The sequence below is a fragment of the Malania oleifera genome, chromosome 7 (genome assembly GCF_029873635.1).
Source record: "Malania oleifera isolate guangnan ecotype guangnan chromosome 7, ASM2987363v1, whole genome shotgun sequence".
In the NCBI taxonomy this organism is placed as follows: domain Eukaryota; kingdom Viridiplantae; phylum Streptophyta; class Magnoliopsida; order Santalales; family Ximeniaceae; genus Malania; species Malania oleifera.
In genome coordinates this window covers 22,199,989-22,217,561 of record NC_080423.1, presented here as the reverse complement: position 1 = coordinate 22,217,561, position 17,573 = coordinate 22,199,989, and the positions used below count along the sequence as shown (strand labels likewise).

Genomic DNA, 17,573 nt, shown 5'->3' with positions numbered 1-17,573 from the left:
CCATCAACTGTTTGATCTTTAACCAAACCCTTTTTCACAGTTTTACCCTTACCAAGCCGCAGTAACTCAAAACTGTCGACGATTTTTTGAGTTCATCCAAAATCGTCAACGATTTGACCTATGCCAAACCAAATTTTCTTTTTTATTTATTATTTTTATTATTACTATTTTTCAGGTCTCTACAATAATTATCTCAACTTTATTTTAGTTTTTACATTTTGCTTTCAATTGCCTTATTATTATTAATTTATTCAGATGTCGAACCTAAGAAAAGTTGAATTTGTTCCCCTTGATATCAAAGGTAAAAATTATTTATCATGGATTTTTTATATTGATATCTATCTAAATGCAATGAACTTAGGAAATACTATTTTAGATGGAAATACTGCATCCCTGCAGGATTGCACAAAGGCTCTGATATAGTAACCCGAACAGAAAAATAAAATAAAATAATAAATAAATAAATAAATAAATAAATAAATATAATAAGAAATATCTTGGAGGAGGTATTTTAAGATATTTATAAATAAATATCTTGGGGAAGATATTTTAAGTTACTTAAGGGCTAAGTTATGTTTTTATTTTATAACTCTTATTTCCTCTCTCTCTCTCTCTCTCTCTCTCTCTCTCTCTCTCTCTCTCTCTCTCGCATCTCACTCTCTCTTTAAGTCCCCTGGATCACTCCCAAGTGCTCCTCGATTCTCTCGCCCTCCTCCCTGCTCGTGGGATCTCGTTTTCAAGTCCCGCTCCAAAAGTTAGGATTTCGTTTTTTGGGAGTTTCGAGTCGTTTTTTAGGAATCAAGTAAGGTGATTATATTATATCAGTTACTTTTGCAATTTTTAACTAATTGAAATACTAGATATGTTTATATATATATATATATAGTTACGATTTTCCTAGGTTTTCGAGCCTAGGGTTCGATTAAAAGACTTTATTTTTGAAACCAACCAATTAAATTCGAATATGATATTTTTGGATTAAAGTACTGGACTTTCTGAACGTTTTCACCGATTGAAAATTTTGGGTTTCACACCATAGGCGTGTTTTAATATGAACCAAAGGCAATAGGGTTGATTATCTCTATTTTTCCTGTACTTTACTACATATCTATATTTTAGTAAAATAACAACTTAGAGATACTCATTCCCCTATTTTCAGCATAGTGTCTATTTTCTTAAGTAGTTAGTTTATTTATGATTTACTAGGTGAAAAATTGTGTGGCATGAGTACAGTTTTAATTGGCATAAATGAACAGGTTTTGTGTAATACTGAATTATAACGACTATGAGCCGAGATTAGATATAATGGCCGAGGGCTAGGTTATGATTGACGGTCGGGGGCTGATGTTAGTAAACAGTATATGAAAGATATTTCATAGAATTACGAACAGTTTATGTTTTATACAGTTTTATGAAAATGAATTATGATTTTAGTTTTATGATGTAAATTGTCATATATGATTTTAGAGCCATGTGAATATGATGTTATGTTATGAGCACAGTACCGTAGCTATATGTTGGGAGATAGTGTAACCACATGTCTTAGAGAGAGTGTTGGTAATGGATAGTCGATTGGAGTCTTGAGAAGTACTCCCCGATGTAGAATTCCTGGGCCCCATCCGATGCAGAATTCTGGGTGACCCTCCCGATGTAGAATTCTGGGTATAGGGTAGGCTCAATCGTACTTACTACTTAGTTTGACTTAGCTACAGTTGGTCAGCTATATGATGGTCCAGCCTATGGGTCGCACAACCCATCATGGGGGGAAGCATGTCGTAGTAGTATGTGAACGCATGATGACACTAATTCAGTAGTCCAGGTTGTATCCTCTAGGCATATATGGGAATATTTACTATAGAATGGGCTATGCTGAGCCAGAAGTATTTTATTATGAAATTATGGGTTTTGCCGACAAATATATTGCAGTACTGTTTTTAGAATGCCAATTAAATGTATTTAAATGTTAACAGTAATATGTGTACACGACAACTCATGCTAGCCACACACTGATAATAATATAATCTGTCTTACTGAGAGGTGTCTCACCCTATCACACAAATTATGTTTCAGGTACTTCGAGGGATAGAGTCTAGTGTACCGCAAGGCTGGTGTTAAACAGTTGTTAGATATTGTCAGAGCTGGTGAGCCATAGATAACAATTTTTATGCTTTTGGGGTTTATAATATTATGATATGGATTTGGTATATAGTTGGGAGCAGTTAGTAACTCTAGTAAGTGTTTGATGTATTAGAAATTTTTTCGTTGTGTATGTATACAATGATTAGGATGGAACACCTATTTTCCTTTGTTAGGGCAGGCTATATATATTTATGGTATCAAAGAAATGTGTATGTTATGTTATAGTAATACTCTAGACCTGAGTAGAGGGTTGGGGTGTTACAGGTGGTATCAGAGCTAACCAGGTTGGTAGGTCTTATAGACTTGGTTATAAGAGGTTAGAAGGTCATACCAGTGTATAGGAAGATAGGACAGGGTGGAATAGGAGTGCTGAGTTTTGCTTCGTAAGCTTGGAGGAAAAAATTCCTTGATGGACTTATGTGTTTTTCTGGATCAGTCGATAGGGTCAGAAAACCACGACAATGCATTGATGGTTTTTTTTCCAAACGGAAGGGGCGGGAACTTGAAAATTAAGACAGGAATAAGACATTGGCAGATTATGTCATTAATTAGGGAGAAAGGATTTAGATCGGTAATTGGGATATATTTTAAGTGAGTATTTTGTATTATAATTGCACCAGAGATGTTAGGATATGGGAATTCTAACTCGTTTGGTTCTTTCTTTAGGATGGATCCCAGGGACTATAACGCTGTTGCCGGAGGAAGTAGTAGTAAGGGAGCTACCCATGAGGGTAACATCAATTCTATAGTGGCATTTCAAAATTTTGCCCAGTAGTTTATGGCCGAGGTTACGCGGAACTCTCAGGGGCAGGATCATCCCACTGCTAAGCTAGGAGAATTTATTAAGAAGTTCTTGCGCCTAAAGCCTCCTATCTTCTCGGGAAGTACCAACCTGATTCTTGTGGGGAACTAGATTTTGGAGAGCAAAAAGATCTTGGTTGTACTACGATGCACCGATGAGCAGAAGGTGCTATATGCTACGTTTAAGTTGACCACAGAGGTCGAGAGATGGTGGGAAGTGGTAAAGATACTAGAGGAGTAAAGACTAGTACCGATGGCCTTGACATGGAGCTGTTTCATAGAAGTGTTCTTTGATCGGTATTTTCCAACCTCTGTCAGGAAAGCAAAGGCAGAGGAGTTCCTGAACCTGACTCAGGGACAGCTGACAGTTCAACAATACGCTGCCCGATTTCTGAAGTTATCACGATTTGCTTCCTACATGGTGCAGACGAGTCTACAAAGGCTTGGAATTTTGAGAGGGGTTTGAAGCAGGAGATTAAAAGGCAGGTAGTGGTACTTCAGGTACAGGAGTTTGCTAAACTGGTAGATAAAGCTACCATGGCAGAGGCGACCTTGCATGGGGGATGTAGAGGCTCATAACTCAAAGAAGAGGCCAATGCCTTCTAGTTTTCATACAGGTGCGAGGCAGGGTCCTTGGAAGAGGTATGGTGGTGGTGGAGGCCAACGACGAGAGTAGGTGATAGTGCATCTCAGGGTACCATATCATACCTTGCTTGTACTACTTGTGCCAAGCAGCATCTGGGGAAGTGCATGGCTAGATCAAGTGTCTGCTACCAGTGTGGTCAACTTGGGTATATGGCGCAAGACTGCCGCCCGCTAAGGAGCAACACACCCCCACAACAGCCATACCAGAGAGGTAATCAAGCACCACAAGGCAAATATTAAAGGGGTACGACCCAGGTGAGGGTGTATTCCTTTGTTAGCTTTGGTGCAATCCCAAAAGGGGAGTGAATTGGTATTTAAAAATTTTATCCCCTAGGTTAATCCATTAACAACAATATTATACAAGTCTAAGGTCAATCTAGTGCATTTAAAATAAATCAATGTAAATATACCGCGAAATTTAAACTGCAATAGAAATTTAACCAAGCATGCATAATAAAGCAGTAAAGGAGACAATACTAGAAATGTTATCGAGGTTCGGCAAACTACCTACGTCCCCGCCTTGGCACACCTGCACAAGGATTACACTATAAGCTCACTTAATGGGTGGAGTAGCACCGTTTACAACTAGGTTAATTAACGGGGCTGACCTCAACCTACACCTTACCAGTATGGTGCACCTAGCTTTCCTAACCGAGTCTAAGCCAATCCGGGACTATTCCACAAGATTAGTCTCCCTCTTCAGGCCCACGCCTAGAATACAACAAATATGAAATTTTGCGTACAAACAGATGTGCTTCTTACACTAAGTAGATATGCACAAATATGCTCAACCAAATAATGCACTCACATATGATAGGATTTATACTCAAGTGAGATCTTGAAATTTTAATTCAAGATAATATATTCAGCGAGTGAATATTCAAGGTTACCGAAAAAAAACCCTAATCAAGTATCACAAAAATATTTTATCAAATATAATCACAACAAATACTTAGGGTTCAGGCTTGCAAAAGATTTATCAAATAAAATATGCAAGCTCTAAAGTCTTACAATTTGAATGCAAAGACTAGGAAGTTAAAAATAATTTATTCCCAATTAATATTTATATACGAAATATTGTGGGAATAAGCAATCAAGCAAAAATCTCAAAAAGGGTTTTTCAAATATACATGAATGTGTGAGAGTAATGCCCAGAAAATAATTTGAAATGATGCACAATACCATAAACAAATCCTTCTACACATTGCAATTAATTTGCAAGTTAGCAGAACTTAGAAAAACAAATTCTCTTTTTCAAAATAATATTTGCTAATAAATATGTAAGAGAGTGTAAAAAAATATGTTTGAAATATTGAGTATATAGTAAGAGTATAAAATATTTGAGAGGATTTTTGCTAATGACTTTTGTTAATCAAGGCAAATGAGGGGGTCTTTATAGATATCTCTCAAATTTTGACTGTTGGGGACTTATTTGGTATTTAAAAAATATTTAATGATGTTTAAAGCAAATTAACCCTGATTTACTGGGGTAAAAATTTCGCCTACCCGAGAGGTTCAGTCGATCAGACTACTGGGTTCGGTCGACCAAGAGTATTTTGAACTCAAAAGATGGTCAACCGTACTTGAGGGGTTCACAGGCGATTTTCTAAATTCGCATTTCAGTCGACCAGGTCTTTTTGAACTAGCAAGTTTGGTCGACCGGGCGGTGGGGGCTTCTCTTGAGGATGTTTGGTCGACCAGAGCGTTGGAGTTCATTTTCTAGTCGATCGACTGAAGAGTCAATTGTTGATCCCAGGGAGGTTCGGTCGACCGTAACGTTAGAAAACATTTATGATCGATCGACCGAAGGGTCAAAATGTTGACTCGATGGAGGTTTGATTGACCGAAGAGTTTTGCGTGTAGAAGTTCGGTCGACCAAACATACTCTTTTTGTGCATTTCGGTCTTTTTCTACTTATAAAGTTACCCTTCTTCACATGATAATCAACACTAAGATTATGGGAGCCATTTTCATGCAATATTGTGGGTCCTATGGTTGATCTAAGGCCTTTGAGCATATATCCTAAAAATCTGGCTTTGGTCGACCCCTAAGGTCCATCTATGGTCTTGAGCTTATCTATCCTACCATGCAGGTAAGACATTAATCTATAGACTCTTGAACTTAAATTACTACAAACCCAATATATATGTGTGTGTGTGTGTGTGTGTGTGTGTGTCAGGTCTTTATAATTCTTCAAGCTGTTGCATGCTATCAATGTGATCTAGTTAGTATAATCCTGCACATAAATTTGAAAGTTATCAAATACAAAGAGTATTTGTCATTATCAAAACCGGGAATGACCTATATGGTCAACATCCTTAACTCCTAATGACGCTGAGAATGCAGGAGATGTAGTGACAAGTAACATATACATGCTTTCAAATAAAGTGTTGTATTATTTGATTTAGGAGCGACACATTCGTTCATATCTTGGGGGTTTGTCAAATTATATGGGGTAGAGGCACAGTTATTAGGTGCCAAGTTAGCAGTGGCTACACCATCAAGATCAGCTATTAGAGATTTTCTACTGGAGATTCAAAGGAGAGTGCTGCCGGTTAGTTTAATTGTTTTTTATATGCATGACTTCGATATCATTCTAGGGATGGATTGGCTAGTGGCCAGTTATGCAAGTATCGATTGTCATAGAAAGGAGATAGTATTTAGACCTCAAGGGGAGTAAGAATTCAAGTTTGTAGGATCATGTGTGCGCTCTGCACCACGGACCCTTTCAGCCATTCAAGCGAGAAGGTTACTTCTCGAGGGATGCCAGGGGTACCTTTCATTTGTGAAGGAAGCACCAAGGGAAAAGCTTAAATTGGAGGATATTCCCGGTGTAAGGGAGTTCTCAGATGTGGTCCTAGAGGACTTACTGGGATTGTATCCTGATCGTGAGGTGGAGTTCGCTATTGAGTTTACTCCAGGGATGACACAGATTTCGAAAGTTCTGTACCGAATGGCCCCAGCAGAACTGAAGGAGTTAAAGGAGCAGTTACAGGAGTTACTTGACAAAGGTTTCATTTGATCGAGTGTATCACCCTGGGGAGCACCGATGCTATTCATGAAGAAGAAGGATGGGTCGATGAGGATGTGCATCAACTACAGGGAGATTAATAAAGTAATAGTGAAGAATAAATACCCATTACCCCAAATAGATGATCTGTTTAACCAGTTACAGGGCACACAGGTCTTCTCCAAGATTGATTTGCGATTTAGGTATCATCAGCTGAAAGTGAAATCGGAGAATGTACCAAAGACAACTTTCTACACTAGGTATGGCCACTATGAATTTTTGGTTATGCCTTTCGAATTGATCAATGCTCCTGCGACATTCATGGACTTGATGAACAGGGTGTTCAACGAGTATCCAGATTAGTTTGTGGTGGTTTTCATTGATGACATCCTGGTTTATTCAAGGAGTCCTAAAGAGCATGCAACTCATTTGAGGATGGTACTATAGGTACTGAGGAAGAAGAAGTTGTTTGCGAAGTTCAAGAAATACAAATTCTGGTTGGAGCAAGTGGCATTTCTAGGACACATAGTGTCCAGGAAAGGTGTATAAGTGGACTCGAGTACAATAGAAGCGGTAGTTGATTAGGTGAGACCGAAGAAGGTACATGAGGTTAGAAGTTTCTTGGGTCTTATAGGATATTACCATTGGTTCGTAACAGGGTTTTCCAGACTGTTAACTCTACAAGTCCAATCCTGTTTTGATAATGACAAAACACTTGATATTTGATCTATGCATTGAGTTTGTAAACAGGCCTTACACTAAGCATGCATGGAAAGATAACGAGTCATGGAAGCCATAAAGTAAAGCTGATACATTTTAGAAAGCACCATGGAACTCAAAGAGTACAAGAATCAAGATGGAAGCGACAAAGTTCAAGAATAATTTGGGAGTGGGTATTTAGAACTCATGTACTTACATTTTCGTATGATTTAATTTGAGGCTTAATATAACTTAGAATGATTTTAGGATTCATGCATTTCATGTACATCATTAGGAAACTCTCATGGACTTAGAAATGTTCTTAAAATCATGAAAAATATGTTTTATAAAAGACCCAAGAAAAGGAGCAAAATAGAATTTTAAATTAGAAAATAAAATTTGAGAAAAAGGGGACTTCGGTAGTTTGAACTCAACCTCAAACGCCTAAAGAATTTCTTCGGTAGCCTGAAGATTAAGTTCGGTAGCCTGAAGAATTAAATGGGAAAGACAGAACCTGGCAAAGGTACTTTGGTCGCTTGACCCTAGAACCTCAAGCGGTTGAAGTTGTGACTTTAGGAGCCTGAACCCCACTTCGGTTGCCTAAACCTACGGGAAACTTAAAATTCAGATTTTTATTAAAAAGACTCGTGAGCTATTTTATTGATCTAATGGCTGAGATCAATCCTAAGGGTAATATACTATATATTCTGAATATCTAAACCCTAGAGAAGAGGTTAGACACACAAGAAAGAGAAGAACACACCTTGTTGCAAGAACGTTGAAAATCTACTCCTAGTGCTATACGATTGCCTACACTTCAATCTCTATTCTTCAAGCTTGGGCAAATCAACTCAGATTCTCAAAGGGAACTTGTTTACTCTACCGTACTTCAATCTAGTATTAAGGTTTGATTTTTCAAGTTATTAGTCTTACGAACTTTTCATCTCATCTCATTGCTTGCTTTTGACTAGCATTGGAAAAGTTTTGATCTTGAGTGTGCTTAAGAGATCATGACTTGAAAAAGGTTATTTAACTTGGTTGATTGAATTTTGATTCAAGAGCATATAAATATACATATATTTTTCAAAGAGCTTATTATTGAAAAACCTAGTTTGATTAAAAAGGTGATCTTGAAAGTATCTATATATATACATAGTCATTTTAAACAAGATCATTATTTGATTTAAGTGTGTGTTTTCTAAAAGATTTATATTTTAGATATATTAAAGCTTGATTAAATATCCTTGGTACTTATAACCATACAATTAATTGAAGGATATTTTCTCAAAATTAATATACTCAAATTGTGATTGAATACATCAACTAAAACTTTGTGATTTTGATTGAGTTTGTATTCAAGACAAAATTTTTTTTGTTAACTAGCTCACATCAAACATACTTGTGCATCTTTACAAAGTGAATCAAGAACCCTAGTTGACTCTAGGGCATTTCAAATATGAAGTTGTGGTTAAATAGGGATTTGTGTGTTGAAGCATATCATACATAAAACGATTGTATCGTTTTTCATACATTCATGAACTTCAAGTTATATCATATGTTAATGTGTTAGGAAATTGAATTGTACTCACAAGCTTTTGTTAGAAGCATTGTTTTGAGTGTTGTTTTCCATATTCTATTGTATACACGGTTCAGTATGTGAACCGGTGTGTGAGGAGAGAGTTGTATCTCTTGTAAGCAGTGGAGTAGGAGGAAGCTGTGCCTTTTGTAAGCAGCGGATTGTAAGGGAAGTTTCGTCCCACTTTAAGGAGCAGGGTTTTAGTGAATCCTTGAGTGGTTGCTCAAGGCGAGGACGTAGGCCAAGTCGGCTGAACCTCGTAAAACTGCGTTTGTCCTTTCTCTTCCCTTCACTCCTAAGGACCAGGGTTTTAGTGAATTCTTTTACAATATTTTAAAATTTTTATATTTCTTAAAAATCCAAAAGATATAGTAACAAAATTAAAACAAAAATTTTAAGGAAAACAAGAAAGATCATAAAGTAGAAGTACATAGATGAATGTAATGTCATATAAAAGTCAATTATGCTAAAAGTGAGGTAAATTATTTTAAAAAACCAACTTTCCAATAGTTGGTTTTGGCTTCGACCAACTATTGGAAAATCAGTTGAAATTTATTTACGTAAATATTCAACCGTTTATCTTAAATTATGTTTATTATATTTTAATTTATATATTTTCATAAAGAACTCCCTTGTTTTAGTTTTGAAGAATATTGTACAACTAACTTCTAAATGTATGAGTGCTTTATCCAAAAAAAAAAAGAAAAAAAAAACAAAGCTAAACGGCCCAAGCTGCAAGTGCAAATGTCAAGTTTTTTCCCATTTTTATTTTATTATTTAATAAAATATTAAATAATACTTTCTTTCAGAAAAGAATTTCCATTTTAAGGCTCACTTAATCTCGCAAGTTGGGGCTGCCTCAAATTTTTTTTTTTTTTCAAAAAAAGATTTGCATGGACACTTCCGACATGTTTTCTGTTGTGGGCCATCGCCGGTGCCATGAGCCCTAGCCACCGGAAGTCCTCGTCGAATCCCATCGCCACTGTAGCAAATCCATCTCCACCATGAGTCTTTGCCTCATTGAATAAAAAATCTCATCCATAACAAAGCAAATGAATGATTCCCCTGCACAAGCACAGCTGCACGCACAGGACGGAGAACAAATTCCAGAAGAAGAAGAAGAAGTAGCAATAGCGGTAGCACAAAATATGAGGATCCAAATCGCCCAACGATGTCCCGTGCTGGTTCCACTGGAACTTGATAAATTTGATTAACTTTTTTTTTTAAAAAAAAATCTAAGGTTGGTAGCAAGTCAAACAAACAGTTTTTTTTTTTGTAGATTTATTTTATATATTATATATAAATTTAGACTATTTTCTCATTTTCCAAACTAAACAAACAAGAAATTTTTTCTCTCTTGCATTTTCCAAGGTCCAAGGAATCCTTGTAAAATGAAGAAAAGGCAGAAGTAAAAGAACAGAAAATGCAAGTAGGAAGCATAAGCTTGTAGTTACTCCCAACTGGAAACCTTTCATAAGATCCATTCAGAGATACACGGGCATAACATCCTCACTTCAGGTGTTATTGGAATAACCATGGACCAGTATGAATTATATGGCCAGTTGTAAAGTAGGAATACAAAATCACTTGAAAGAAAATAAATTCAAACCTTCACTGTGGAGCTGGACAACATGGAGAGAATGCTAATACAGATAGAACCAACGGTCATGGGCGGTAACCATGAATTATACAAAATATCTACACCAGTGAACAAAGAACATTAGAATTTGATAGTTTTATCAAACTAGGGCAGCCACTCCCCACAGCGAGCTTCCCTTCAGCTGGCGGTGGTGGGTACGGCGGTGGTTGGCCAACCATGATGTGCCAAACTTAGTATGATGTTGCATCCAAGGCATTATTATACACAAATCCGTTGGAGTTCAGTTGTTCGGGAGTTATTAATATTGCTTATTAATATTTTTAAATAATTTTATGACAAAGCATAAATATAATTATACACAAATCCATTGGAGTTCAATTGAATTTTTCTTTATACACACATACATGTAGAGAGGAGGGAGAAATTATTGGTGTATAAAAAAAAAAAAAAAGGAAAGGGGGAGTCAATTACAAGAAGAGGAGGAGCTGAGAAAGTGAGAGATGTGATGGTAGGAGATGTGAAAGTGAGAGATGTGAGAGGTTTGGTTTTTATAGGGAGAGTGGGGGCTTGGAGTTAAAGTACAATGAATGCATATATGCGCGTGCGCGCACAGAGAGAGAGAGAGAGAGAGATAGAGAGTGATACTTGTCAATAAAGAAAATTAAAGTGCAGCACAAATGGAGATGGAGAACCAGCCGGCCACCCATAGCTAGAAACAACTGCATGCATACATACATGGAACAGGGCTGAGCTCAGTTGGCAAGGGCGGACTCTGGGATTGCCTTTCACGAGGTGAGTCAATCTGTGCATCCCGGGTTCGATTCCTGCAACGGGCGCCTGAATATTTACCCCTCTGTGGTGGGTGGGGCTCCTGCTACAGGGCGTGGGATTAGTCACACGCCGGTGCGTGCGGACCGTAAAACGGACGCGCGTTGACGGCTGTGGATACCCGGCGTTACCTAAAAAAAAAAAAATAATAGATGGGTTTTACCTACTACCAGGCTTCATTTGTAAAAATCTCCCCAAGGAGAAATCTAAAGAATGCAGAAGAAGAGCATAGGGAGCTGCTTTGCATCAAACGTTCACCTACTCGTTTTCTGGTTTGGCATGTGTTTAATTTATACATATGCAATTCAGGTAGGAGGGAGGAAGAAAGGATTGGAGATGGGATTGAAGGAGACGTTCTACCGTTTCCCCCAATCTCCATGACGACAACTCCGGCAACCCTGCCGGTATGGGAAAGATCGACTCTGGAAGTGCTCTGTAGCTTTTTTTCGACCATATTCCCATCAGGACGGTGGAACCCAGAATTCGGTCTCACGGCCGCCGGCTTCCTCTTCCTTGTGCAAGGGAATCATTCATTTGCCTTGTTTCGGATGAGATTTTTGATTCAACGAGGCGAAGACTCATGGCGGATATGGATTTGCTACAGTGGCGACGGGATTCGACGAGGAATTACGGTGGCTAGGGCTCACGGCAGCGGCAACGACCCATGATAGAAAACACGTCGTCGGGGAAGTGTCCATGCAAATTTGTTTTTTTTTAAGTTTAAATCTCGTGACCCTAGATTTGTTTAAATCTCTTATGTAAGCCTTAAAAAGGGGAATCTTTTTTCGTATTATTTAATATTTTATTAATAATAAAATTAAAATAGGAAAAAACTCGTAAAAAATTTGTTCGAAATGTGGAACAAAATGTTAGGCGCATGGTCTTAAATTTTCATGAAACTGTCGAAATTTTCGATTTCTGTCACCCTTGAAATCAAATGGCAGTCGATTTCCGTCTTGCCTAATTTCCGTTGAAATCTCAATGAATAATCCGAAATTTATCGAAACCTTGAAATTTGTCGAAATTATCGAAACCTTGAGGGTGAAGTGAAAATTTTCTTTTAATTTATTTTATTAAAACAAAAGGTTATCACGAGTGCTTTTGAAATTATACGAAAAAAATAAACTTATAGTAATATTTTATTTAACCATTAATGTCTAAATTATCAATATTTATATAATAAATAATATTTAAATAATTTATAAATTTTATTTGCATTAATTAAATATATTTAATGTATATTATCTTACAAAACGTACAATTTTACAACTTTTTTACTTTATACAAAATATAGATATATTTAATTTATAATATATTAGTCTTAAAATTTATTATTCTTATATTTATTAACAATTTCTAAAATTTTACAAAGAATTTCGTGCCGTTATTTTTTCAGATCATAATCCAAATCGAAATTTTCGTACATTTGTGGCTTCGAAATTTAAGTCGAAGCTGAAATTTAAGACCTTGGTTAGGCGGTGAATGTACTTGGAGGCTCGCTTACCGGCCATCATTTGACCTCAGAAGACTGTAGTTAAGACTGAAAATTCAACCTTAAATCCGCGGTCTCTCTCCCCAAGTTCCCCCCTCTTCCCTGCTAGCTCATCGCCCACCTTTTTGCCCACAATTTTTCCGTCGCCGAAAGTTCGAAGCGTCTCAGATTTTTACTTCAATACGTAATACTGTATACTTCTCTCTGAGATCTCATTTCCCTGCCCATATCCGTCGTAAAACCCTAGAGAAATCTTCAATGATTGATAAAATCTTGCGCTTTGGACAGTGATCTGGAGATACAGAGAGAGAATGGGAGAACCACTGGAGAGGTTGGGATCAGAGGGAGCTGCAGGGCTGGAATCGAGCATGAAAGAGGGGCTGTGCATGGAGATCGATCCGTCGTTCCGGGAAAATGCTGCGACTGCTGAGGATTGGAGGAAGGCTTTGAACAGGGTGGTACCTGCTGTGGTTGTGCTGCGGACTACCGCTTGTCGAGCATTTGATACTGAAGCCGCAGGTGCGAGCTATGCCACTGGGTTTGTGATTGATAAGCGCCGCGGTATCATCCTCACCAATCGCCATGTGGTTAAGCCTGGTAACTACAAGCTGCTCTTGCGAAGTATTTCCAATTAATTTGCCCTTGTTTGGTTCCAAATCTAATTCGATTAAGCGGTTGAATTGAGCTCAGTGACTATGAATCCGGGATTCAGGAATTTTGTTTCTTTCTTCTTACCAACCAAAAGGCTTCTAGTAAATATTTAAATGTCTGTTTTGATTATTTGAACTTTTAACTATTCTAACCTGTTCGATATGGTTTGCAGGACCAGTAGTTGCATTACCAACTGAAATACTTCTAGTAAATATTTGAATGTCTGTTTTGATTATTTGAACTTTTAACTATTCTAATCTGTTCCATGTGGTTTGCAGGACCGGTAGTTGCAGAGGCTATGTTTGTGAATCGTGAAGAAATTCCTGTGTATCCTATATATAGGGATCCGGTGAGTTTCACTTGCTGGGGTTAGTTTGTGTTCTTTGCTAATGTTATGCAGTAGACAAAACTAATGCAATATTTGAAATTTTATGGGTTTTTCTTCCTATCTATTCTCCTTGAACATTACTTTCTTTTTTATTGCATGCAAAACGCGGCATGCAGTAAATGAAAATATGATTTATCAACTTTTTTCCAATTGAAAATTAGGATAAATGATTCATAAATATAATATAAAATTAGATTAAGGACTTGGAGCTTAGAGAGGCTCACAATTCTGTATAAGAAAAGCAAAAAAGGAGAGGGGTTGCATCAGAACTATGATGCTCACTAATTTGCCTTAATTTTGCATTTGAGCCTACTGGACCAAATTTTGTGTCTATTGCAAAAGCAAAGTGTTTGGGCCAATAAAAGTTTAGATTGAGCCTTTTTCTTTAGAATCCAAAGTTTCAAATAGCATTTTAAATAGTGGTAACGGGTAATGTAATGTAAAGGTAAAGGGTGTAGCAAGACGTGGGAGTAGCGGATCTTACATAACGAGAAGCGGGTGTAACAGCTGTGAATTATTTTCAAGCACTCACAACCTTATGTATATTGATAGACTTACAAATTTTACATTTGTTTTAAACTGCTTTTGAAAAAAATTATTGTATATATATATATATATATATATATATATAATCACATGCTTAATAATTTAATTAATAAAACAAAATGCATTATAGACTCCACTAATCTATTAGACACATATGACATACAAATAGTACAATAAACTAAATGAATTTTATTATTTTATTTGTTAAAGTAATAATTTTAGACTAACAAGTTATATTGTGTAACTATTACCTACACTTTAACACTATAAAATATAATCATAAAATTTACAATTAAATTGATAATGTACTAACAACTTGAACAAGGTAAAAACTAGGGAAAAAAAAGAAGAAGGTTGAAGCTGAAAATGTAGAAAATAAATATCAAAGTGTTATCAAAATAAAGTTTTTAACAAAATAGTGTGCATATCAAATTATTAATTAATGCATCTCTTGTGAATATTTAAAGAATAATTTTTGTATCATCATCATCCTCATTATAATCCTCCCTTCCACATAGCTCTTTGAGAATAATTTATGAAAAAGGAAAATGAAAATGAGAAGATAACATAAAAAAGTAAATAAATAAATAAATATTTTTCACTGTAACAATCCCGTTGCAGTTATGTAACAGTTGCTATGACCAGTATGTAACAATAGCTGTCCGTAACATCTGTTACGACTATGATTTTTCTTCTCACTAATATGGCAAGGTGTAACAGTATTGGGGACCCAAAAAATCATTACATAACAGTGTTAAATAATGGTTGCGGCCACTATTTTAAAGCATGTTAAAATCCTAAAGAGAAAAAATCCATGTTATGTTCCTCACTATTGGTATGACCCCAAGTAGGATCGCAATCTTATGATCCTAACGATACTGCTAGGATCCTATTTGATTTCAATTCTTTGTATGATTTGGATTGATTAGGCAAGTTTGTATAGTAGGACAGTAGGACCAGGATTGAGATTTTGATAACCATGCACATGAAGGTTCCAAAAGTTTCTTAATGATATGATATTATACTTTCAAGACTTCCCCACCAATATTAGAGCATTGCCCCCTTTAGTCTCCACCAACACCCTCACCCCCCTGGGGGGGTAGCTCCATGGAGAGGCTTATTGTGCTTGGGCTATTCAGTGGGAGTAGCTCATTTCAACTTTTGAACCTAAGGCCTCCCATGGTTACAATGATGGAGTGCCCTGCATGGCACAAGTATTATTCTATTCGATTTTAGGATAAGAATGTAATTTTTGATGATGTTCCCATATGTTGGAGTGCTTATTTCAATTATTGTTTTTTTCCTTTTTCTTCGGTGGATTCCCTGTCCTCGTACATTTTATCTTCACTTCTTTCTATCCAATATAGCTTCTTTTTTTAAATAAAAAAAAAAAATTATGATATTCAAGATATTTTTCACTTGTTTCATTAATATTAAATTCCAAAGCCTCCTTCCACCCCTGAAAGTGCTACTTGCCATAACTTATATAAAAGCCTGAATTTGTTGTAAAGTTAGAGACGGAGCAAAGAAGAAGAGAAGAAGAGAAAAAGAGAAGAAAGCTAGAGAAAAAAAAAAAGAGGCAGCAATTTCCAGGAGCCTTACGTACAACTCCCCATCTGCCCTAATATATATTAATAATAAAAAAATTTAAGGACTAAAGTACCCCTAAACTTAATTGCTACAATAACGTATTCTCTTCTAACACCCCACTCAAGTTGGAGGTGTATAAATTTTACCTAATCTCAACTTGTTGCAATCATTAGACAAGGCGGCTTTGTGAAAACATTGCCTAACTAATCATAGATTCATAAAAGGGAGTCCTTATGACCTTCTTCAACACAATATCCTTCACAAAATGACAGTTAACATTAATGTGCTTTGTCCTATCATGAAATACTGGATTGCTAGTGATATAAATAGCATTTTGATTATCACAAAACATATCTATTGGCTTTGTTACTAGGAATTCCATTTCTGAGACAAGAGACTTCAGTCATATAAGCTCATTCACAGAATGAGCCATTGTTTGTTATTAGTCCAAAAGGTTTTAGAAGCATGTATAAAGGAGTTAGACCGTGCTATCTCAAGTAAATGTCTATTTTTTATTTCAAATACTTTATAATTGGTATGTGTACATGATACTTGATAAATAATTCCTTTGGACAAGCAAAAAAGTGAAGCTTATATGAGTAAATTCTAGTGCATTATTAGATCCAAAAATTTGAACACCAAATCATTCAAATATTTATTTAACAACTAGACCCTGTTCATATGCGAAAAATCATCCATGAAGGACACAAAATATTGATGACTAGACAAGTTATTGACTCTGCATGGACCCCAAAATTTGAATGAATAAGAGAAAACAATGATTTACTGTAAGACTCAATTCTATGTAGGAAAAATGTCCTAACATGCTTTCCCAATTGACATTGTTTGATTACAACTTTACCTAAAAGCTTAAGTTGATAGGTTGTGGGCCAACAATGTATATCAAGCTTTACCACTCCCCCACACGTGCAGCCCGACAACACATGGAGAGATAAACACATGAAATATCACCATTATAGGGAATACAATAATTTTTTAAATGTGACACAATAAACGTGGGCAACAAGACTAGAACCCAAGACCTCTTGGTAACCAACTTTGATACCATGTTAGATTACCACTTTACCTAAAAGCTTAAGCTATTAGGTTGTGGGCCAACAGTGTATATCAAGCTTTAACAGACAAGAACTCTCAAAATGAGAAACATGCTTGAACATTGGAACAACTTCTTGTAATTTTTGAAGGGATGGATGACCCAAACAAATAGGCCATTGATAAACAGGAACACGGGAAGTAGAAATTGAAGAAATGTTATGACAAGTACTAGATCTATCACCACCACCATTGAAATAGTAAAAGCCATCCTTCTCAGGCCGTCCATCTATCCTTTTTGTTAGAAGAGAATATATTATTTTAATAGTTAGGTTGTGTTAATGGGGGTATTTTTGTCCTTCAAACTTATTATTATTGGTAATGCATAAGCGGGCAGACCTAAAACTGTACATAGTCTCTAGGAAACTGCTAATCAACTTTTTCTTGTCCTTTTCCCTTTTTCTACTCTTCTCTTCTCTCCTCCATCTCTAACCATACAACATGGTATCAAAGCTGGTTATCAAGAGGTCTTGGGTTCTAGTCTTGTTGCCCGCA

At 36.4% G+C, this 17,573-nt stretch overlaps 1 protein-coding gene across 4 annotated transcripts in view; it reads left to right on the top strand.

Moving 5' to 3' along the window:
• Positions 1-12,799: 12,799 nt before the first annotated feature.
• LOC131160351 (protease Do-like 7) overlaps positions 12,800-17,573 on the top strand; it is a 133,915-nt gene continuing 129,141 nt past the window's right edge. For 2 of the 4 annotated variants that reach the window (XR_009138015.1, XR_009138014.1), the window contains exons 1-2: positions 12,800-13,387; positions 13,720-13,790. Coding sequence is in view for 2 of the 4 variants with exons in the window: in XM_058115964.1 (XP_057971947.1) it covers positions 13,102-13,387; positions 13,720-13,790 (357 nt within the window). In the remaining 2 variants the exon portion in view is untranslated. The remainder of the gene's footprint in view (positions 13,388-13,719; positions 13,791-17,573) is intronic. The other 2 variants (XM_058115964.1, XM_058115963.1) reach the window with 2 other exon arrangements.